This window comes from Salminus brasiliensis, chromosome 15 (genome assembly GCF_030463535.1).
Source record: "Salminus brasiliensis chromosome 15, fSalBra1.hap2, whole genome shotgun sequence".
NCBI classification, from domain to species: Eukaryota; Metazoa; Chordata; class Actinopteri; order Characiformes; family Bryconidae; genus Salminus; species Salminus brasiliensis.
In genome coordinates this window covers 25,517,277-25,541,933 of record NC_132892.1, presented here as the reverse complement: position 1 = coordinate 25,541,933, position 24,657 = coordinate 25,517,277, and the positions used below count along the sequence as shown (strand labels likewise).

The following is a 24,657-nucleotide window of genomic DNA, read 5'->3' as shown; positions in this document are numbered from 1 at the left end:
ATCCGCCAGGATGCAGCCTATGTTGCTGAGGTCCCACTGAGCGGGTTCAATATCTGCTACAAGTTGAATCTTACTTAGCCTCCTGACAAGCAGTCCTGCTGTGAACTCTTCGGCGGACAGAGCACAGATAAAAAAAAAAAAAAAGGGAATCAGACTCGAAGGCGTGTGTTAACTAAAACAGCATCTGCAGAACAATTTGTGACGGCAAACACACACAAGCTATAATTCTCCAAGCATTTTAATGCAGATTTTGTGCTACAACTGTCACTCAAAAGAGAGCGGCATGTGTGCATGTGTGCAGAGCCCGGCCGAAATTACACTGAGGAAGTAAGTCCTTGCATTCCACCCCATTCTGCTTTCTGTACACAAAGAAGAAAACAAAAAAAAATAAAGCCAACCCACTTGACTTCCCCATGAATGGACCCTAATTGACTTCAGTGATGTCACTAAGCCCCTTTTGCACGGCGAAGTGGACGCGGCACGCACAAAAGGCCAGCGGAAATACGCCAGCGTCGCGAGGAGGAAGGCTTAGCTAATTCCCTTGTGTCGAGGGCCGCAATTAAAACTCTTAATTACGCAAAAGAGCCCCGCAAATGACCCGTAATCAGAGACTCTCGCATTGTGATAACGGAAGAAGGGAAGGGTGGAGAGGGGGCCGGGACACAAAAGCATAGCGTCGCATAGTGTAGCGGCTAATATTGGCTTTGTCACTGTCAGCCATTTGAAGTGGAGCTGCATCATTCTCGTCGGATTAGGGATGGTCTGGGACGACTCATGCCAGAGAGTTGGTAATTAGTCATGGCTTCGGTACGAGGCAGCCGCCGATTGCATGTCAATCACGCTGGCAGCTGAGAAGGAAAGAGACAGGGAGCGTTCACACAAACACCGCTAATTAAGAGAGGCGCCTCGGACGAAGGCAGTGAACGAGGGCTTTTGGAGACAACTGAGTTGGAGGAGAAACGCCCTGACAGTGGACAGCGGTTTAATATAGTGACATGGCCCCAGTATATCAATCCAGGGCAGTTGTGTCCAGTCCGAGTCCGGCACAGTTTGGCGTGTTCCCCTGCTCAATATTCAACTTACTGCTGTTGGAATAAAACCTTGCATCAGAAAACAAGGTTTTGGACCTCACTCTACCTGGACAGTACAATTAGTCCCTAATAGATTATCAACAGATTAGGACCAAAACTCAGGATTAGGTTTTAGGCTTTAGATTGAGGTTAGGTTAGGTGCTTCAAATATTTGTAACAGAGATGTGTGAGCGTGAAGAACCGTTTAATCTAGGACTAATGAACCTTCACCTGTACACTATATATGCCCAATGTTTGTGGACACCTCTTCTAATGAATGCATTCAGCTATTCAGCTATTTTAAGTTTCCCCATTGCTGACTCAGATGTGCAGCTGCACACACATAGCTTGTCTAGTCACTGTAGAAAAGTACTGTCAATAGAGTCAGTCTCTCTGGAGCACATAAACCCATTGACACCATGCCTGATGCCAGACGTTGGCTAGAGGGGTATAAAGCCCCCCAGCATTGAGCTGTGGAGCAGTGAAAGAACTGTGTTCTCTGGAATGATGGATGGTGCTCCATACAATACTTTTGATATGATGCAGGGTGGTGATTATCCAACCTCACTAACGCTCCTGATAGTGAAACTAATTAAAACCTCGCAGCAATGCTCCAACATCTAATTGAAAGACGTCCCAGGACAGTAGAAACAGTTACTCCAACAAAGGCAGGATAAACTCTTTTTTTAATAGCCTTGATTTCAGAGAATCAATGAATGAGCAGGTGTCCCAATACTTTTGTCAATATAGTGCATCTATAAAGCGTATAAAGGTTTTGATCCAACAGCGACATTATTGTTTATCAAGCAGGTAAATCAGCAAATTATGCTGTACTACTGAAGGTGCAGAAGATGATCCCAGTCTGAACCTTCCCAGTGATTAAACTTTCTAAAGGTTGGTCTTCTCTTAGTCGCTCTTATTAAATGGCATTTCTCACACATTAGTTTGATAGAGGTTCCTAAATAATTAATATTAGTTACTAGATAATGAGCCTTAAGTAGATAATCCATCTAATGCGTTTTCCACCTAATCTGCAGCATCTGTAGTATACAACCAAATGCCACTATTAATTCTGAAGCAGAACAGAAAATCTGCTGACTCAAAACACACTTATTAACAGGGGCCTGGGGGCAGCTGCACTCACCCATTGGTTTCTATTATAAGGATGTCTCAAGTAAACAGGTACTAGGTTTTACTAGGTTCTACAGTAAATGACTGTATGCTACAGGTGCAGATGCAGAGGTTAGACTGAAAAAAGCTGCAGTAGGAAGATTAGGACCAGGGCAGGTTTTAGGTTTTAGGCTTTAGGTTGAGGTTAGGTTAGGTGCTTCAAGTGGTTCTTTGAGCGATACCACAGAACCATGTTTTTTCATAGAGCTTTCTGAGTGTCAAGAACTGTTTAATCTAGGACCAATGAACCTTCACCTGTACACTGTATATGTCCAAATGTTTGTGGACACCCCTTCCAATGAATGCATTCAGCTAAGTCTCACCCACTGCTGACACAGATGTGCAAATGCACACACACAACTCTTCTAGTCCCTGCAGAGATGTATCGTCAAACAAACACAAAAAGCCTTACTGCTTACATTTAATATCGTTAATAATGTCATTTCAGCTCAGGTGAGTGACTCTCACTGCGGTTCTTGGCCTTAATATTGCCTGATTTCCAACAGATGTATCATGCACTGCATGTCTACTGTGCAGCCCTAACAAGCCTGGCGGTTAAGGTTTCCAGTGCTGGACTGACTAGCAAAGCTTTTTGGGCCACTATCCTTAGGATTTTTGCTGCTACACCTACAGAGCTAGAACTTTCCTTCAGTCTGCCAGCGTTCTAAACCTTGTGACGGATTTTTCATACCTTTGTCTCCACACAAACACACACACACACACACACACACACACATGCACATCCAAAAGCACATGCGCGATTATTCAGTGACAGTCACTGTGTATAATGAGAGGGTAGACACAAGACACAATGGCTGAGCGAGCATCAACGCATCAGACTGAAGCAACCCAACAGCAGATAGAGGGAGGTTGAAAGAATATGTACGTGTGTGTGTGTGTGTGTGTTGTTTCTGCACTGGGAGGGTATCTAAGGACAAATGACTGCTCAGACCAGCAGACCCTAACAAGCACTCTACTCTATCTCTTCCAGTATGATTATAATAATAATATAATAATTCCGCTGTGCTACACTGATGTTATTACATAATTAGGTTCCATAGAAAATACTGAATTTACATATCATTTACATTCAATAAAAAAAAAACTGTACACTTTATCAAACTCAAATCCTAGTGAAATCCCTTCTCTTCTACTTACAGACATAATTTGTCATTAATTGATAGTTTAGAATCTATACTTTTAACATCATTTCTATTCTTGTTTCAAAGGGTTATGAGCAAAAAAACAATCAACGTAAAATAACAGCTTGCTTTATTGTCTGGGGTGACAAATGCGACTACTATTGGTTAAGGACACCCAATTTGTCATCAAGGACAAATCATTGCATGCATTATGGAAATTGAATAACAACTGCTGTGAAAGCCAGGAGTCATTTAACAGGCAATTCATATGAAGGCCTACAAGTCCAACATGATAATCATGCTGGCCAGATAATGTACGCAGATGCAGTTATACATGCAGAAATGTGGCCATCACTTGACAAATTACATACTTTAGCAAGTACGGTCCCACCAGTGAGATTTGCCGTGGCTGGTCCCTGGTTGGTATGGTCCCATCGGTGGGATTGAAATGCTTGGCATAAGACGGGCAGCAATCATCGGCTTTAGTTCCACTTTTCAGCTCAGTGTGCTCATTTCAAAGACTAAGAAGTGCATGTAAAACGCTAGTTAAACATGTGCTCGCTAGTTAAGCTTTGGTCTTAAGATACACTCATATGACGTCTCTCATAATATGCCAAAAAAGCTCTGAAACGTTTAGCTTCTTTAACCACCCCGTCACATAACCTCAATTCAGCGCTGATTTCGGACACTATAAACAAATCTGTCTGCCTTCACTTCTCTAGCTTGATATTCGCATTGTATATTTATGTAAAATTACCATTTTATTAATCTATATTTTAAATCAATCAGATCCAATGAATACATGAATCAAAGTCATGAAGTGTCACTACTTTTGCAGTGACTTTATATCTGAGTAATTAACTAGCTAATAACTATTAATTAGATCATGACTGCTCCGTTACCCAGGTTAAGAAAAATAAGAATGGTCATTTGGAACGGTCAGCTAATGACAGTTCCCGGGCTTATAAATTCTTGGACTTTTTCCAACCTTGTGCTAACATCTACAAGCATAGGCTCTCCTTTACACCTGGAAGAGGCCCTGAAATAAAAATAACAGATAAGAAGAGAAGATATCAGAGATGTGTTTTACTGCCTGCAAGCTCCATTGTCCAAAAGGGCAGTTTGCGAGTGCGGACCACGCTAGCTGAGGCAAGGAAGGAGAACTCGAGAAATTTGGGCTGGAGTTCTCAGGGGGGCTTAGAGCGGATGGAATCCGAAGCCAGACCCCCCCTCCCCCCTGCCAGGTAGAGGTTGAGTATAATTGGATGATCAGGAGGAGCAGGGGTGGTGGTGGGGTGCAAGTTTTTCGCACGAGAACGAAAAGGGAGAGGAACGGTTTTATAGTGCGTAGTAATGGAGGGGAGGAGTTTGTGCGTGGTCCTTCTCCTAAACACTTACATAACTCCATTTACGGGGAACTATAGAAGTCAGGTGACTCATAAAAAACTCAGGTGACTCAGAAAACACCTGGTTACTTCAGGATTGTATCTTGATAAGATTATAACCACGTGCATTTACACTTGGTAGTCAAATGCATCTCTGGTTATTCAGGCTGAAATCCGGATGGAATATGCATATCTGATCATCACACGACATCCAGTTTAATCTCTTCAGCTCTTTCTGTGCTGTGCTAAAGATGGCTGACGCCTCACAACCTGCCGTTTCACATGCCGTTGTGCATTTCTTCAGGGATTCAGGGAAGGCAACAGCGTCGGCAGTCAATGGTGATGAAAAAACAAGTGCTGTGAATGGGGAGAAGTTCCGGTTGTACTGGGAAGGGTTTTGGTTGTCAAATGTGTGTTGGAGATCCTCATTTGTTTACACTGCTATAACATGTCTCAAATGCATGTGAGACCACCTCCTGAAGTGGGCTGAGTGATCGGATTTGTCTCCCGTCTATCTGCTTTAAATGAGTCTTTTTAATGTGGCTTGGCCTTCATCAGAAGGAAACTCTGACCTGATAACATTTAGCAAAACGACATTAAGACAAGCCAGAGACATTCTGGAAACAAGTGCTGTAGACGAATGAAGTGGACTCTTTGGCCACAACCACCAAAACCATGTTTGGAGGAAAAAGGAGCAGAATTTGAGGATAAGCACAGGGTAGATCGATTATCCAAACAAAGTTGTTTGGCAGCGCAGGGTAGATGGAGGAATGGAGCTCTGGAGGAAACTTTGACAGTCAGTCAAAAAACTGAAGCTGAAAAAAGTCTGACTTTGGATCAAGACAATGATCCAAAACATGCCTCAAAATCCATCCTGAACTCCTTAAAAAATGGAAGCTGAAGCTTTTGGAATGGCACATTGCTCAAGAATGAGTGGGTGAACCAACTCCTAAAACACCACAACCTCAGAAATCAACTAAATGGGTCATTTAGCCAGAGATTTCCAAACTTTTGTAAACCACTGTAAAACTACTGGAACTCGCCGGTAAGGAGGAGATAAACCAGTCTCGACACATACAAGGACAAAGCCATTGACGCAACACCACTGGGATATTCCTGTGTCCCTCAAACCTTTACAACACAAGACTGGATAAAATCTAACTCGATGGGCTGTTTCCACTGCCAAATGATGCATGGCCTCCACTTGTCATTTGAGCTCAGGCCAAGAGCTTGGAAGACGAAGGTAGGGGATGGCGATTACAATAAGCGTCTTGACACACATCGATCCTGACATTTAGCACTTGATCTGTGCATATTCAGACTGGGCTACACACACACACACACACACACACACACACACACATTTAAAACACGTGCCTTTACTGCGTGAACCGCTGACGACCCAACATGATGATCCAGACATGACCTGACACATCGGAGTCCATCTGCGGTCCAGCGCTCTGGGAAAATGTCACGAGCCAGATGACCAGAGCACAACGCCGCTGACTCGCGGCTCCATCGCATGCGGCATAAGCAAAAAGCTACGTATACATGCGCGTGCATCTCGCATACAGGGGCATGATCACAAAATGACACACACACACACACACACACACACACACACACACACACACACACACACAGCCTCGCTCGTGCACACACACACGTAGGGAAATGAAAATAGCCCAGAACAGTGAAGGAGTTCTGACAGGCAGAGGAAAAATCTCATTAAAATCACCTCTTCCTGTCACAGCCAGCGAAGGGAGGCAGGCCTATGAAACATGGCACAAGCCCTAATATAGAGCAGTGTATAATGTAGCCCTGGGGGATGGATACATTCACAGGCACAGACAAACACACACATTCTTTACGAAGACGTCTGAATTCTGGTGAGAGGTTAAATAATAATAATAACAATAATAATAACAATCATAATAAACCCATCAGTCAAACTGATTGAAATCATGTCTGACGTGAAGACAGTCACAGGGAGAGTGCTGGATCTCCTCACATCTGTTAATTACTCTTCGCCTGGAATAGCACCGGAACAAAGCAAGCACTGGAAGAGACGGCAGCTCGGAAAACCTTCCGGGAACCACTTGTACAAGCGCGAGTCTGTGTTTCTTCACGCTTAAGTTGCAATGCAAAGACCACACAGTCATGTTTAGGGAGCTGCGGAAGAGTTTGGGTACGATGTCTGAGAGTCATGCTCAAGACCGCAGGTTAAACCAAGCGCAACTGCAGTGGCACCCTTATACCACAGATTCACACCAAGTGAAGACACATCAGCAACATGTAAGGGCAAGGCAAGTGAAGCACGAGCGGCCCGGCCTCCAATCCACACTGCTTGCATTTTGTAATAATCAGTTTTATAGCAGGTTTAAAATGGGATGCAACAATAAATGTGAACCTGTTAGCCTCCAGACACAGCTGGAACAGTGCAGCTGTGTCGCTTTGCGACTACTAGGCCAACACTATCAATACACTGCACTGTGTTATGGTTTTACGGTGCAACAGAATGTATTATAAGAGTATTTTAAGATGCTAAAACAGCAAGGATGTGATTGTGATCGGGGTGAAAAATGCTGTGTTTTTACAAGTCTATTTACCACCCTGTTATTTTGCTTTAGAATGAAACAGTGATTTTCCTTTTATAGAGGGTTTAAGAAGGAAAGAAAAAGGTGATCTCTGCTAGTCCTGGCTAGTTTATGGGGTGTGAGCCTTGGGGCTAAGATAGGACACTATCTCTCAATTTGTTTGCCATATAACCAAGTTTGTGATGGATGGACTAACATTCCAATGACTTGGAATATAATCTTTTACATTGACTTCCATTGAAAAATAGGTATTTCTTTTTTATTCATTGAAAGATGGGTAAGAAGGTATTTTCTTTTCCTGTGTAGTTCTCATCTTGGAGATTTAAGGTTTTTGAAGTGACCGTGTCGATATGCAAGGGCAAATGGGGGTGGGAGGAAGAAAAAACAGGACATGTAGAACTCCTAGCATCTAGCATAATCAATGTGAACTGGAACCCAGGTTACCACTGAGCGGTTTCTTCATTTGGACGACTATAAACTAAGTCCTTTGGTGTGAACTGACCTTTAGCAGCATTAGCAGTCATACATCTACAGCCATTATGACCAAACACAGTCGATCAGGACAAAGAAAAATTCTACACAAATGTAGAGTGCATTAAATGTACATTCATGATGAGCTACTACGACTGGGGGCTTGGAATCAGAAGGTTGTCTGTTCAATCTCCTGGACTGGCAGAAATTTAGGGGCGGATGGGGCAACAATTACAATTGAGGTGCCACGTATTGTGTATTCTTACCCTCAGCTCACTAGTGTTTGAGTGTGTGTGTGTTTATTGCCACAGAAGGGTTAACTGCGGAGAATGAGATCCAATATACTGCTGTGCAATATATTGTGTCAGAATAATGTGTCTTTATCTTTGTTTACATGTGTGCATCTAGAGACGATGAAGCCATTCTCAGGACCAGGGGGGAAATATACTGTATACACGAATGTAAAGTGGGCGAACTGCAGGTGTTTGACAGGAGTGTATATTTATTTATTTCTGTTCGTATATGTGTGTGACAGTGGAGGAGACTGCTGAAGCTATTTTCAGGACAAGTGAAAAATACATACACAAATGTAAGTGTGGGAACGGTATATGTTTGACATGTGTAAGTGCATTCCCGTATATTTCTGTCGAAGTGTGTGTATGCGTGCAGAGAAGACTGCTGACGCTATTCTCAGGACAATGACAGATTGCAGGCTGCATCTTTCAAACGAGCAGGGAGCCTGGGGGCCAGCCTAGAGATGGGGCGAAGTGGAATGGTTTATTATCTGTGCTACAGGAAGGAAAGAGAGAGAGAAAGAGAGGAAAAAGAACAAGCCTATGACTTCTCACACTTTATTAAAGTTCTGACATGTGAGTCGATGGCCATCGTATGGAGGGGACAAAAAAATATATATATATAATAATGCGCTCAGCAGCTAAATGAGATCCGGACTAATCTCTGGTCATCATGGCTTCAATTCCATTCTCTAATGGCCATCTCCTGCAAAACCTGGGGAAATCAGTAGCACTCTGGTCAATGGAAGACTGGCCATTCAGACGGAAGAGGATAGGGAAGGCAGTTTGACAGGCAGAGGTGAGTAGGTCGATTTCCCCTGGTCTCACGCCCAGACGCAAATGCAATCTCCAACGGATGGGTTTGGAAAAGAGCCTCGGAAGGACTGGCCTGACCAGTACATGATGACTGGCCAAAGAAACCATTTATCATCAAGTAGTTCTGCAAAGCGGATGGACTGTACCACAGCTTGTGTCTTGGCGTTGATTGAAGTCGTCCAGATTTAAGCTGGTGTGTTTTCTTCCAGCTCGTAGGAACTTCCATGAACAAGAAAACTCTTGTTGGCTAAATGTACATTGACATTTCCCAAGAATTTTCCCTTTTTCAAGCACATTGTTCAGAGCAACTTGGTCAGTAAATCAACTTTAAGTCTTCTGTGCCATTGCTAGATGACAAACTCCATTCAGCACTGGGATCCTGAAGGAATCAGGCTAAGGATGGGCTTAAAATACTTAGAAATAAACAAAAAAAAACTGATTTGCTGTTTGTCCCACCTGATAAATATTTTTTTTGACTCAAACGTCTCATTTCACAACATCTGGTTTACCTTTCACTGACATGGGGCTAGAAGAAGCCATTTATTGGGTAGACTGTACCATAGCTGGTGCCATGACGGTGGTTGAAGAAGTCAAGATTGAAGCTGGTGTGTCCTCTTGAAGCTTACAGGAACTTCTATGAATTAGCAAGCTCATAGAGCTTAGCAAGTAGTAGTAATGGGATGGACCGTACCACGGCTTGTGTCTTGGCGGCAGCTGAAAAAGTCACGATTTAAGCTGGTGTGTCATTTTTGAAGCTTGTAGGAACTTCCATGAACAAGAAGACTCTTGTGGACCAATTGTACATTCACATTTCCTCCTGAAAATTCTCCATTTTTCCAAGAACACCATCCAGAGAAGCTTGGTCAGCTTGGTCAGCAGATCTCTTTATTGATGAAAGCATAAAACCATATTCAGTCTTCAGGGCCTTTCCGTGCTGGATGATAAACTCCATTCAAAAAGAGGGCTTGAAATACTTTAATGTTTCCAGAGAATCAAGAGCTTAGAAAAGGAAAAGTGAGGAAATCATGAGGACTGGTGAGCTGTTTTTGCTACCTGATAGTAAATCTGACTCGAACTCTAATTTCATATCTCATTTCCCAGCACCTGGTTCACCCACATAAGCCTAGGAGAAACTATTTATCAAGTAGTACTTCAAATCGGTTGGACTGTACCATGGCTTGCGTCTTGGCGGCAGCTGAAGAAGTCAAGACTTAAGCTGGAGTGTCTCCTCAAAGCTTTGAGGAATGTCCACGAACAAGGAAAAGCTGTTGAATTAATGAACAATCTCCTTTCCTGAGAATTCTTCCATTTCCAAGAACACCGTTCAGAGAAGCTTGGTCAGCAGATCTGTTGTCTTTATTGATGAAAACACAGAAGCGCTCACTGTGCCATTCTGTGCTAGATGATAAACTCCATTCGAAAAAGAGGGCTTAAGAACTCTTCTTTTAAAAAGACATTTCGCAATTTTCAGAGAATCAAAAGAGCTTAAAAACGTAAAAGTGAGGAAATAATGAGGACTGGGGAGCTGTTCTAACCCCCTGATAGCAAATCTGACTCAAACTCTAATTTCATATCTCATTTCCCAGCACCTGGTTGACCTTTCACTCACAAGGGGCTAGGAGAATGATCAATACTGTAAAACACCTCAATAAACTAACTAACCAACACACACACACACACTTGAGTTTTGCTGCCCACACACTTTTCAAGGTTTTGAACTTCTACAGCTCTTTCTGTAAACACTCCCCACTCAAAGCTGGAGGTTTGATAAAGTGCTCAATGGGGATTTGAACAGTAAAGCCAAAATAAGGAAAATCCCTGTATTGGGATTGGACTGCAACACAAATACATAAACGAACTAAACACACACACACACACACACAGTTACACATAAGCACATATACTTGCACTTTTGATAGAACACTGTATCAGAAAGAAACAGACCACATAACACTGCAGAAGACGTGCTCGTGCACTGCACAGTCAAAGGCCCAGCTTCATTTTTAATGGCTAAACTGATCATACAAGCTGCTCACTGGGGTCACACTGACAGACGAGGTCTTTCTAGGCTCTGCACTGAATGGGTAAGCAATCTCACTGCTTTAACTTAATGTTCACTGGATTGAAGCCAAAGCAACTTGTGTCAATACAAATAAAGCAATACTTAAACAAGACTAGAATGTCTGCAGCTCACATTTCTCAAATACCATTAAAATGCCATTTGCATCATTATAACATTGTTTTCAAAAACATGAATGAAATCCATGGGAAGGGAAATCATTTACCTTCTGGCTTCTGGCCGATTTTCTCATGTTTGTGATTAAAAAGGCTAAACTCTATAGATTAACGTTACTTCATTAATTCATTACAACCTTTGAAAAACAGACCCCTCACTGCTGCTTTCCACAATGAGCGTCTTCACCGCTGAGCTCTGTTCCACGCTTAAACGTCTGAAGCCTTTCGTCCATGTCGGAGGGACTTCCAGACGCATCAACTGATGCTGCTATTCATTTACATTTACATTTGTGGCATTTAGCTGACGCTCTTATCCAGAGCAACTTACAACGTTACTCATATTACAGAGGGGGGCCATTGTAGCATTAGGAGTCTTGCCCAGTGACTCTTATTGGTGTAGCGCATCATAGTCACCCAGACCAGGAATCGAACCCCACGTGGTGTGGTAGCTCACTGGCAGGTAGTGGTGTTATCTGTTGCCCCACACCAACCACATTCAGAGCCGGATGTGACGCCACAGTGACCATGATAAAGGTCTATTCCACTGATATTTTTTAAATATAAATTTTCTGCATAATCATGTTGTTAATATGATGTTGTTAACAAAATCTGACCATACCGATACTGATACCCAAAAGGCTTGGTTGCAGAGAAACTTACTGAGGCGAAATTGCTCACAGATGATAGGAACCAGATCTCCTGAAACGTTGCAGTGTAAGCCAGGTCCAGGAGCTGCTGCCGTGGTACAATCACAGGAAAGCAGAGAAAGGAGAGAAAAAAAAAAAAAGAAGTTCCCAGTTGTCCCTAGACGGACGGACCTTTGTGTCTTCTACCCAATCCATCAATGGAAGAGGACCATCTAAGGACCATCATCAACTAGATATGATTTAAGTGGCAGACCATTCTCTCCAGAGTAATGAGTCCAATACGTTAGTGACATGGTAGCATGTGTTCCACTGGCTTGGGAGACTATTTCCAAACCTGGTCCCATCAGTGAGCTATGAACCAACTGACTGATACAACGAGCTAAGCTGTCCACAACGGATATGTATATATAACATACATACACACACATTTTTTTTTTAAATCATACACATCATTTGACATAATTATGTCAAAACTAAAAGAATATTGGAAAGCATGGGGAATTCTCTTTAAGACTGAAAAGACTTTCCTCTTAAGAACAAAGCTAAAAAAGTAAGTATTCTCAAAAAATATACAATAACCTGTTGGCTATTTATTCCGCCACCACTTCAAGTGCCTTTTTCACTCAACGCATTTTAATCCCTTTTATATTATCCTCTTATATTTAACTGAATGGAAAGAACACTTAATTCGAATTAAAAATGCGCCTCCCGTTATTTATGATAAGCTGTAATTTGCTGCATAAAAGACTGCATTACAAATGGCCTACATAAGAAAAGAATGAAGTGTCTTAAAGGCACTCTATACCATTCTGTAGAACTACTGCTGATATTTGAACTCAACAGCAAAAACACAGCCCTCCCTTCAGTGCTCCTTCAGAAGCTCCGCCCCAAATTCAGAAGTTCCTCATCCCTTTCAACATTTGGAGATCTCTCCACCATCCAAACGCCATCTCTCCTTGACAATGCATGTAGTTTACCACATAGCCTGTGTCAGATACAGAGTTTTCCCTTGCCCCCTCCACTTCCCCCGTCCTGTGCACATAAACGGACGCTCCTGTTGATGATTGGTTAGAATAGTGTTGTGTGGCTCGACCAGAGCCACTTTCTTTGTTTCCCATTTGCAGAGCCAGGGCTGATTATGAACACTGGACATGTTTTCAGTGCTGTGAGAAAACATTAGCTGACTTTTACATGAAGTGTATTGTATTAAGATCGTATACAGAGCCTTTAACAGAATATTTAAACACTTCTTTACGAGACTGTTTGATTTATATGAACTGCTTCATGTTTATCTTAAGATTGTTTTTAAGTTGAAGGGCTGATCTAACCAACTGACTGTTAATTGATTGAATGAATGGGGTATTTGAACTGGAAATCACCAAAACACAGCTAAAATTCATGCCTCTAGGACCAGAAATGATTGATCTCTGGGCTATAAATGTGTGCACTTTAAAGAAGATTTAAATCGTCCAACTTAATACAGCTGTCAATCAGCTTAGGTCTAGGATGGAGGTTAAACTGGAGGTTAAACCTCCATTCCTCTGGGCAGGGACCACTCTGACTGTTCATGTGGTTCCTCACACATGGCGACATGCGACTTCACCTGAAACAAAGGCCACCACTCGTTAATCATGGAAAAGAAATGGGCGACTTTTACTTTTCACACATGACTTCCGACTCTCTCTGAACTGCTTCACATTACTGCGCTGCGTTTATGATGGATGAAGATGGAATTTTATTCGACGTGGTTATGAGCGATAGTAGTAAAGCACGGCTCTTCTCCATGTTCAAGTATGATCGTGAACTCCTGCTCTTTCTCGTCTCATTAATCCAAGCTGTACGGCTGAACTCAACCCACCTTTTGTAAAGATCTCTTCCCCCCCAGGGCTTTTCTGCCCCGGCTGAGGAGTGAAAAATGCCCTGCTCGCTTTGAAGAAGGTGGTCCGTTCCCTAGCTTCTGGTCAGAATGGAGACGGATGAACGGGAGTCTATTCATTACTCACCTGTGAGGCAGTGCTTCCGTGCCCCAGGACAGAAAGGCTGCTTGGTATTCTCCAGGAGCAGCCCCACCACACTTCTTCCCATGCACCGAGCAAAAGGAGGCCAGAGATCCCTGTCCACACTCTTTGCCAATACTAATGTTAAATGTTCCACATACACATGCTGGTTTAGATCTTGGCGAAAAATTATCCAGAACAGATAAAGCACAATGAAAAACAGGCCTTTTTCAAGCGTGCAAGCAGTGCGTTGACCATGTCCGAGATTTTAGTGCCTATAATGGAGGCGAGGATGAAATTCTGATCCGAAGCGCTCTTTGAAGATGAGATCCTGCATGTATTATTGAAACCACGCAGGCAAAGGCTAGGCCTGGACCTGAAAAGCTGGCGTGGTATGATCACAGAAATGCAGAGGAAGCCACAACTGAATACCCAGTTGTCCCTAGCCTGACTGACCTTTGTGTCTTCTGCCCAATCCATCAATGGAAGAGGGCCATCAAAGAACCCCAGTTTCGCAAGCAGTTACCTGCTCTGTGACAAGTATTTTGATGCAAGACAAGGACGACCAGGCCATTGGGAGAACTGGGACAATTCCCAGTGGAGCGGTATGTTTGTGGGCCACTGAAGGTACAGAAAAAACTGTATCTTCAGTGCTTGGCTGTCGGCCAATCCAGCTGCCCAAAAAAACAAAGCACAATCAGAACAGAAGGGGGTTGGACTGGATATTCATGAGCAACATCAGGCTTGGGGTTGTTTTGTAATACGTGACCTATAGAACAGAAACAGGAATTTAAGGTTTGTCCAGTCAGTCATAAAACAGCAGTTTTAACAGTAGTTTACTTTCCGAGAAGTTTTCCACAATCAGGAATCGCGACAATTCTTCATGAGCCACTAGGCTGTAGTGCAACCTGCTGTAGGTCCTCCTTTACAGCTGCTATATGCTAAATGCCAGTGCACCAGGCACATTTCAATATTTTGCATGTAAGCTTGTACACAGACAGATAAGCAAAGAGACTCGTTCTTTAACTAAGTGAGTTGAGCACAGCTAAACTTCATCACATCACCCATGACACACACTAGCTTACTGCTTAGCGCTGCTACCTCACCAAAAACTAATGCCTTCTGACTGCTGTGCCACTTTCGGTGCCGGCAGCATGCACAGTAAGAGTTATTAACTGACATATTTACGTTTCTATAACCAGAGGATCGCTGGTTTGAATCCTGGTCATGCTGCTAGCCATTGGCAGCCGGGGCCCTGAGAGAGCACAATTGGTCTTGTTGGCCAGCACTGGTGTCTGCTGACCGATGCATTAGAGCCGGGTACACTGTGCTTTCCTTCAAGCGCGTTGGCAGTATGGAAAAGAAGGCGATTGCTGGCTGTGGAAATGTTGGAGGAGGCGTGAGTTGGTCTTCTCTCTCCCAGTGTTGAGACCATTGCACATGATTCACTATTCTTTTTTTAGAGAACGCCATGTGAATCAACTTTGCTCTGACTCCCTTTTACTCCAACCACTGTTCTACTCAGAGTTGCAGTGTTCAGAATAATGCTCTAATAATGCTCAGAATAAAGATCTGATTGGCTGAGTAGCATCACGTGATATTTTTACGTCACATGCGATCATAAATTGTATGCAAATAAATTTCATGGGCTGCTAAACCTGTACCATAAAGGCTAGAAAAGTAAAGGGTTAAGATATACACAGTTCTCAATAGTTTATCGGTTATAGAACCAGGTCCGGATTGGACAGCGCCAATTGGGGCTGTATCACATTCAGCCTATTGGGGACCTCTGCCATAGAACTACTTTTGGACTTATAAAGAGACATGTTTGTAATGTGTAAGGAACCCTTTAAAGGTTCAAAGAGTCTCCTGACCCCTTTCAATCACAAGCAATGGAACCAAAAGTGGTTCTGCTGGGGCACTGCTTAAAAGAACCATTTAAAGCACCTTTATGTGAAGAGGGTAGACTGCACATACTGCAACCCTGACCAGGAAGGAGAGGATACGAGATCCATTAATGAATTTAGTTTCAGAGATCCCTGGAGTTTTAACACCCCATTGTCTTCGAATTGACCTTTCATTTTGAAGTAGGCTGTTTTTCCCCACGTGAAGTGACAAAATGTAGGCAGAAGGTGAAGGTAGGTAGACTTAAAGAGTACATCCAGCCTCAATATCAGCAGCTCTCCCGCCCACTCAACATGTTTGAAAGATGTATGTTAGGGGGCTGATAATGAGCATGCGGAGGTGGAGCCTAGTGATGAGGTAGCAGGGTGAGAACAGAGCCGACCAGAAGCTCCTCTGCTTGGTACACCTCTGCAGCAGCCAACAGGAGCGCCAATATTCATCAGGTTGTGTCTGACTCAGAGTGGCTCAGCGGTCTAGTCCCGGACGTCGCAAGTTCGAATCCCGAGCCATGCAGCTTTACCTTACAGGCTGGAGTCTGAGAGAGCAAAACTGGCCTACTCTCACTATGTGGGTAGATGGCGCCCTCTCCCCTCATCACTCTTAAAGCGATCTTGGCTGGCACAGGCATCTGTTAGCTGGTGTGGCAGAGCTGGGGACCCAGCGCTCCCCTCCGAGCGTGTCGGCTGCCCGGTGAGTTTGAGAAGAGGCAGTGACTAGCTTTGTGTCCTTGAGTCCTAACTGTCCTAGTTGCTAGTACTGGGGGAGCTATGAAGTGGTGGGTTAATTGGCAGTACCAAATTGTAAAAAAAAAAAAAAAAAAAAAAAAAAACATCCGTAAAAATACACATATGGTCACTGCCCACCACTACGTAAAAAAGGGCAAAATCCTCTCTCTTTTAAAATCAATTGAGGAAAGTTACCGATGCAGCAGGACTGTTTCAACCCCTTGGGGGTACATAAGCCAAGTTATCAGCATAAAATGGCCTTTGCTGTACAGATCACTTGTTTTAACCACATGCTACATGGAGTTTGTGTGTGAAAATGGCTATAGATTAAGAAATATCCACATTTAGAGTGGCAACTGTGGAAATCTATATGCATTTCTAGAAAATATATTATATATATTCATAGTCCTTGGTCATAATGTATTCCAGGGCAACCCATGCTTGCTTTGTGGCGGTCTGTGAAATAAATAGCTAAGCCGTCGTTCTAGCAGCAAAGAGAGAGAGAGAGAGAGAGAGAATAAAAAAGAGAAAACCCTTAACACTTGCTCTCACACCTTCAGGAGGAAGCAGGCTAGTGTCTGTACTCAAAGGTAGGTAATAATTCAAAACAGAGGAGTGAGCGTGAATAATTAAATGGTTTTATGCCAGGCTTTAAGCCCTCAAAGAGCTGGTCTCAACTCGTCAAGTGCGCACAGATGGTTTATACCACTACTGCTGTCGACACGGCAATTCATCAAAGTGTCGGCGTTCTGACACCGAAATTAAGATTACCGTAAAAAGAGAAGTAAACACAAATCACAGCAAAAAAGAGGAGCTTATTAACGGTGCAAATGGGTTAGCGCATCATTTTTATCTATTCTTAACTGCACCCAAAGGACATGCCAACTAGTACAAAAATAAAAGAAGCACAAATTAATTAACTGGCTTATAATTTTGTAATTCAGCAAAGAGCTAATGGAAAGTGCTAACGGCGGGTAGGGAAGGGGAGCGAGAGCGAGAGCAAGAGGGAGAGAGAGAGAAAGGCAAGGAGAGAAAGCCCCAGTCTTCCTGCATAGTGCTAGCTAAGTTTTCCCCAAGCCCAGATAAATAATGATAAAGAATTCATTGAGCAATAAGAATGCAGCGGAGCGGCACAGGCTTTAGCACAGGAATCATGCTAAGTGTTCCTGCACGTCTTCCTTTCCTGTCCCCTCTCCGTCTCTCTGTCTCAAATGGCCCCCTTCTGTCATCGTCTGTCAGCTCTGAACGCGACCAGCTTTCCCTGTCTTCCAGCCTCTTGCTTTTACTCTCTTTCTCTCTTTCTCTCTCTCTCTCTCTCTCTCTCTCTCTCTATCACTCTCTCTCTCTCAAGACTTTCTCCAGACTTGCTGCAGCGCACCTGAATTCCCAAGCACCTTGGCAAACTAGCATTGTGTGTGAGAGAGCACACAGTGGCTGAACATGTGCTGAGCACATGAACACAGGAACAGATGTACAGATGCTTCACGAGCAGCCAAGTGAGCTGACTTCTAGGACGAGTGTGTTCTGATTAGGGCAGTCACGATTAATCGATTAAGCTAATTAATTATTGGGCAGTGGTGACTCAGCGGTTACAGCTCTGGGCTGTTGATGACAGGGTTGTGGGTTCGATACCCTGGGCTCGGCAAGCTGCCACTGTTGGACCCTTAAGCAAGGCCTTTCACCCTCTCTGCTCTGAGTTGACTGCCCACTGCTCCGGGTCTGTGTGTGTGCTCACTGGCCCTAGTTCACTAGTGTGTGTGTGTGTGTGTGTGTGTGTTCACCACCATGGATGGGTCAAATGTGAAGGACACATTTTGCAGGTGCTGCACCTTTTATTGTGTTTGAACACTCGCAAATTAGTGTCAGTGTCGGCAATTGAGAACACTGGTTGCTGTGGTTGCTTGGGTGATTGGGTGATGGACCTTTTTTGGGTACTCACCCAATGTTAACTAAGCAGTGATAATACCTCCGGACTGGATCTCGAGATAGGGGACATATATTACATACATTTTTTTTCATCTGTAATGGTTTAATAAGTTAAGACTTCTATTGCTAATCAACTTTTGATATCCATACATACATATTTATTAAGCTAAACATTAAAACATTAAACATTAAGTAAACATCTAGACTAAAAAGTATTTTTAAAGGAAGTTCAGGACAAATCAGATGCTAAAGCGATGCTTAACAAGGGTCTAGCTTAGCAGCCCATGGCATTCAAACAGGGAAGTTGTCATTTCTGTCGTAGCATCATTTGCCATCCGTCTCAAAACTGTATAAAAATTCTGGTATCATGGCAGCTCTACTATATTTTTTTGCTCTACCTCTGAATTATATTATTTTGTTACTGGTAATGTTCATGTTTTATATTATCATAGCAATTAGCAATGAATTAGACTAATTAGAAATGCTTGAACTGTTTGTTTGGACGGTTGTCAGAACAATCGATGCATTTAAGAGTTAATGAGGCAATTCTACATGCAGTTCCCTTTCCTGTCTCTCCCAAAACTTTGTCTTCTGGCTATCTCTCGCTTTCATTCCCTCCCTCACCTGCACGTCCTGACTCCTTCCTTTCTGTCTCTTCCCCTCCCCAGACTCTTCTGTCTGTTTGAGCACCCACGTCACGTCAAGGCTCCGGCGAGTGGCACAGCGTCATCCGTTATTCCTCTGAATACCCTGTCGAGCCGCTCGCTCTCTTGCCGCACCGCTTTCATATCTCATCAGGAGAAACGCAGCTCCTAACCGCACTATTTAACACCTGGCTGACTGCCTTCCTTCTTAGGCCTTTCCGGAAGCTTCAGTCACTTAACAGGCAGGGACAACTCACCAAAACAGTTCATACCCAAGGCGGCAGCGGCCTAAACGCACCGTGGCTGCGAGAGTATGGTCGATGACAAGAAGGCCTAATATCAAGGTCTGGAGTAACAGAATGAAATCCGGTCTGTCGGACTGAATGCTGGTGCTGGTAGATATCAGGGATGGAAAGAAACACTGTAAGACAATAGACTGCGACGCAGAAACGTGATGATGCCCTAAGCGCGACACGCTAATTTACAAGACTATGTCTTGGTCCATTATCCGTGCAAATATGGGATGCTATGATTTCTGTGTAGTACCGCAGTAACATCATCATAAAGATTAACATGACCATCATTTCTTTCTGCCAATCTGCTCTGCTTGGCTTCGTTTTCTCTTCTGCTCTAAGGTTCCCCACATCTGCAGGCTACTTAATCATTCTAAACAGTTAGTAATTAATCATACTAATATATATTAATTAATTTATATTAATCATAAATCATAAATATCAATCATACTCTCACCAGGCACTTTATTAGAGACACCTGGAGACCTACTCATTCATGCAAGTGTCTACACAGCCGGTCATGTGGCAGCAGTGGAACGCATAAAATGAAGCAGATATGGGTCAGCAGCTTCAGCTTCATGTTCACACCAACCATCAGAACGGCAGGAAGACATGTGATCGCAGTAATTTTTTTGCGGGGCATGATTGCTGGAGTCAGATGGGCTGGTTTGAGTACCTTAAGAATGTGTTGCCCTCCTGGGATTTATAGCACAACAGTCTCTAAAGTTTACTCCAGTGAGCGACAGTTCTTGTCACATCTTGTTAATAAGTAAGGGTCAACAGAGAATGGCCAGACTGGTTGGAACTGAGAAGAAAGGTTCCAGTAGTTGAGATAACCACTCTGTACAACTGTGGTGAGCAGTAAAGCTGGTTAGTAGGGGTTGATTTTCATTGGATTATGACTTCTCAGGAAATTTCTTGACCTAATTAACTTGCTTAGCATAATAAACTGCCATGACGGATGCCTTGAATACGTATACGTATTTATATCATATCACTAAGATGTGTAGAAAAATGGGTACACTGTTTAGAATATTATATAGAAAGTCCAGAGCTGTGCATCACAAGCTCCATGCTTAAAACACAGGACTTTCCATAGCATACAGCTATGTTCCAACTAGTGCCCAGTCTCTATTTATAATGGCTGTGTCCCAATTTGGGGGGCTGCTTCCTTCAGAGGCTGCATTTAAATACCGACTGCGTCACAGCAGTGTGACTAGGCTGTCCCATTTCGAAAACTCCTCCAAGAAACATGCGGTTGAGAAACACGTGATAATGAAGGATGGCCAACAGGTGGACCCTTGGCCAGCCAACAAATCCCAAGATTCACTGCGTGCCAACCGCAGCCGCCAAGACTGCTAGGTGACAGGAGCTATGTTTCGTGACATAACGGTAAGGGCAGGAACAGCGGTGCTGTAACACACAGGAAATCCACGTGGAGCAGACTCTCATTTCAGATCGACCTTCGCGGTCTACACAGACTCCGAAGGCTACGTCTTCGTAAACTGCGTCCTTCGAAGGATGCAGCCCCTGAACTGGGGCACAAGTAATGACTCTGGAACAGCACAATAGTACTGCAAAGCAGTGTGATAAAAAGATAAACATAGCCTGTAAGAGATCTCAAGCACCCCCGATAGTTGTAATGACTTGTATACCTGTTCTGGATTAGCTGGAGGATCAAATCTGCCGGCACACACCAGGAAGATATCCGGCTGGGGCTTCCCATCCTTCACTTCCGAGTCATCTCCGAGGACAATGTGCTTGAAGAGACTGAAGAAATCTTTATGGCGGCTCGTCTTCATCTCAAAAGTTAGGCCGGCTGAGCTGGTGGCCACAGCGATGGGGATATTGTGCTTATGGAGATGACTGATGAGCTTCTCAACACCTGAAAATGTAAACAGTACAGAGTTAGAATGAAGCTTGTTAGATTAGAGACTGTTAAAGCTGACTTTAGGGAACAGACAGATGGCACGCCACTGAATTTACTCTCTCATTTTTAAACAGTCGCTAATTAGTGGCGCTCCTTGACCTAAGTCTTATTATACAGAGCTCTGGTCAAGATGGCTTTTTAAGAGTCACAGTTTTGCTCTCTCCATGCAGTATACAGTCATTAACTAATCACAAGCTCAGCGCCACGAGATGCTGAGATATTTGCGACTGATGGAAAAAGGTCAAAGAAGCTCAGCTCAGGGTGCCTGCCCAAAACACAACAACCACTCTGATTGGAATAGGCTTTTCAGCAACAACGAACCATCAACAAATGTGTAGAAGGAAGCATTATGAAAAAACGAAGCTAGAGGACCCTAATAGAGCTGAGCAATATTCAAAAATATTTTATCAAATTATGGTAATTGAAATAATCATTTGGTGAAACAAACAAACTAAGATGATTTATTACCTACCCTAGATGCAGTCAATCAGTCAAGACATGCTTGCACTGTACCTCTTGATGCCAAATATTGCAAGTTAAAAAGTGTACTAGTATGAGTGGTTACTCAAATTAGTTGCCCAAGCATTTAGCAATGTAGAGAAGCTCATTTGTATACCATAACCGTGTTCTGAACCACATCTACTTCTGTCAGTAAAAAAAAAAAAAAAAAAAAAAATCAGTATGCATTTTAATCTAGCCTTTTTTTTTTTGGGGGGGGGGGGGGGGGGGGGTCCAGAGATCTCAGTCTGAAGTCCTATTTGGACATGATTAGTTATACATGGGGTGGTGGAGTAATGTAATCTCTGTAATGTAATTAAGACAGATTTGCACGTGATACGAAATCTCTGAGATAAATGACTGAGATGGGACTAGCTACCCAATTTTACGCACTGCCGCCACCTCCAAAAAAATTCTGACAATACCCAATATTCTGATCCGCTAATGAAATTTTGGTGTGAAAATTAGCAGCTACATGTTCATAAGACATATGTAGGCTACAGGCTACGCTAAACAATGACTTGCCTAAAGCTGCCAGCAGTGTCGCTCCCCTGGGGAGTCCTTTGGTTGGTCTTCTGGACTTGACTGAGGTTTGCCATAGATTTGAACAAAACGAAGTATCAGTGCCATACACTACGAAATGAAATGTCTCCCGGAGCGCCTCGGTTCTTGAGAAAAAGCATGAAAAACCTGAGGTTATTTTTACGGCTTGTTTTAAAGAAGGTTTGCGAAATGCGGACCATGCTCGCTTGGCTGAGACAAGGAAGGGGAACAGGAGAAATTTGTGCTGGAGTGCTGAGGGGCTTCGAGCTGATGGGACCCTAAGCCGGACCCCAAGCCAGACCGCTCCCCCTTATCAGGATAGTAAGAGGAGCAGGGGTGGTGGTGGTGGGGTGTGAATTTCCATCATGAGAAGGAAAGTGGAAAGGGGTGGTCTCATAGGGCGTAGTAATGGAAATGAGGAAATTGGGTGTGGTCCTTCTCCCAAATTTTTACTTATTACATAAGTCCATTAAACAAAGAATCTGGCGTGGTAGTGTGCATTCAGTACAAATGACAAACATAGGATATGAGAACTGGACTAAAATTACAGAGGAACTAATTATCCACCCCATGTAAACCTAATCCCGTCCAAATTTGGGGCTTAAGTCCATTTTATTAGCATTGTTAGCCTAGCATCTGGGGTAAGTGATAATTCAGGTCATGTTGATTTTATTTTGTTTAAAAACTAAATTTAAGGGGCCCAGAGTGGTCCAGCGCTGTCACTATGATCAGAGGCTTGCTGGTTCGAATCCCAGTCATGCTGCATCCCAAACTGGGGATAAAACGGGTGTAAAATCGGATACAATTTAAAAATGAAATTTAAGATGTTAAGATGCTGCTGTTTAGAAAGTGTCCCAACAAACAAACAAAAACCTTCATACTTCTGAGGCCAACAAGCCTACTTCCGCACTTATTACCTGGCATCAGTGCAGCAGAGGGGAAAAGGCGCTCCTGTATTTTTCGGCTCTCCTCCAGGAGCTCCTCGGGGCTCATGGGGAGCTCGAGAGAGTCTCTGATAATCCTGGCTGCATCCAGTGCCTTCTTACCCATCACCGAAGACTTTACCTCCCATGTATACAGCTTGCCAAAACGGTCACAGATCTCCTGGAAGGAGACCGTGTACAGCCTCTCCGTATCTGATAGAAACAGCAAAGCAGTGGAGCAAGAGCATGAGAAAAGGATGGGCAACATGAATCCAGCACAGAGGTGAGCAATGGAGCCTAAACCTCTAATGAGGCAACAGATTGTGGCTAGTTCTCAATCTTAACAACTCATGAAACTGCTTAGAAAATCCAGCATCAAGCAAAGGGGCCGAAGCAGGTTATGGCTCCATTCTGTCTTGTTATTAACCTTTTAAAATCTGTATTAATTGCTAAAGCTGCTACAGCATGAGAGATCCACTATAAGGACAAAAGTATCGGGACATTCATTGTTTCCAAAATCAAGAGTATAAAATAGTTTATCCTGCATTTGATTGCATTCAGCAACAAGCGCGTTTGTAAGGTCAGGATGTTGGATGAATCCCCAAACTCGTCCCAAAAGTACTGGATGGAGCCCCATCATCCATCATTCCAGAGAACACAGTTCTCCCATTGCTGGGGGCTTTATACCCCTCTAGCCCACACCTGGCATTAGGAGGCATGGTGCCAACAGGGTCCTGTTCATCTGCTCCAGAGAGTCCTATTCTATTGGCAGTACTTCTCTACAGGGACTAGACAAGCTGTGTGTGTGGATCTGCACATCTGTCTCAGCAATGGGTTCAACTTAAAGCAGCTGAATGCATTCATTAGTAGGGGTGTCCACAAATATTTGGACACGTAACTAAGCTAGCTAGGCACCTTCTAGCCACCACCTCTGGACTGGGAGCAAGTGTCAAATGAATGGAGAGAGCTAGCTAACGAGGGGAAGTTCAGAATATCATGGAAAACGGAGGTAATGACGGTGTTATAACGACATATTACGTATAGCTGTAGTTTTTAAAATCTCATTTTTTCTTCTTGAGGAAAACTGACACACACATCTGCAAGACCTGAGCTAAGGTGGGCTGGAATCTGCTAGCGCTAATTCAACTGTCCTAGCTAGCACAACAACAAGCCACCGCTTCCTACTCACCTAACAACAACCCGTCCATGTCGAAAAGAACATGTGTAACTGGTCTGTGAACCATGTTTACACCAGAAGACACTTATTTGAGTCACACCAGCGACCTCCTGAATGTCTGAGAGAAAAGAAACCGGCTGGACTCGAAGAAGTTCGCTACAGGCAACGCGGTGGACAAACAAAATTCACAGTGAAATCGTATCCGCTGTGACTTAAGGTGGGTTTTTACAATCGATTTGTTACCAGATATATTTCAATAAACACAAAACC

The 24,657-nt window shown here is 43.4% G+C and overlaps 1 protein-coding gene across 1 annotated transcript in view; it reads right to left on the bottom strand.

The window, feature by feature from the left end:
• pudp (pseudouridine 5'-phosphatase) overlaps positions 1 to 24,530 on the bottom strand; it is a 28,569-nt gene extending 4,039 nt beyond the window's left edge. The window contains exons 1-3 of the mRNA XM_072657316.1: positions 24,400 to 24,530; positions 23,205 to 23,423; positions 20,972 to 21,201 (exon numbers count right to left, since the gene is read on the bottom strand). Of these exons, the coding sequence (XP_072513417.1) occupies positions 20,972 to 21,201; positions 23,205 to 23,423; positions 24,400 to 24,454 (504 nt within the window). The 5' untranslated portion in view covers positions 24,455 to 24,530. The remainder of the gene's footprint in view (positions 1 to 20,971; positions 21,202 to 23,204; positions 23,424 to 24,399) is intronic.
• Positions 24,531 to 24,657: the final 127 nt, after the last annotated feature.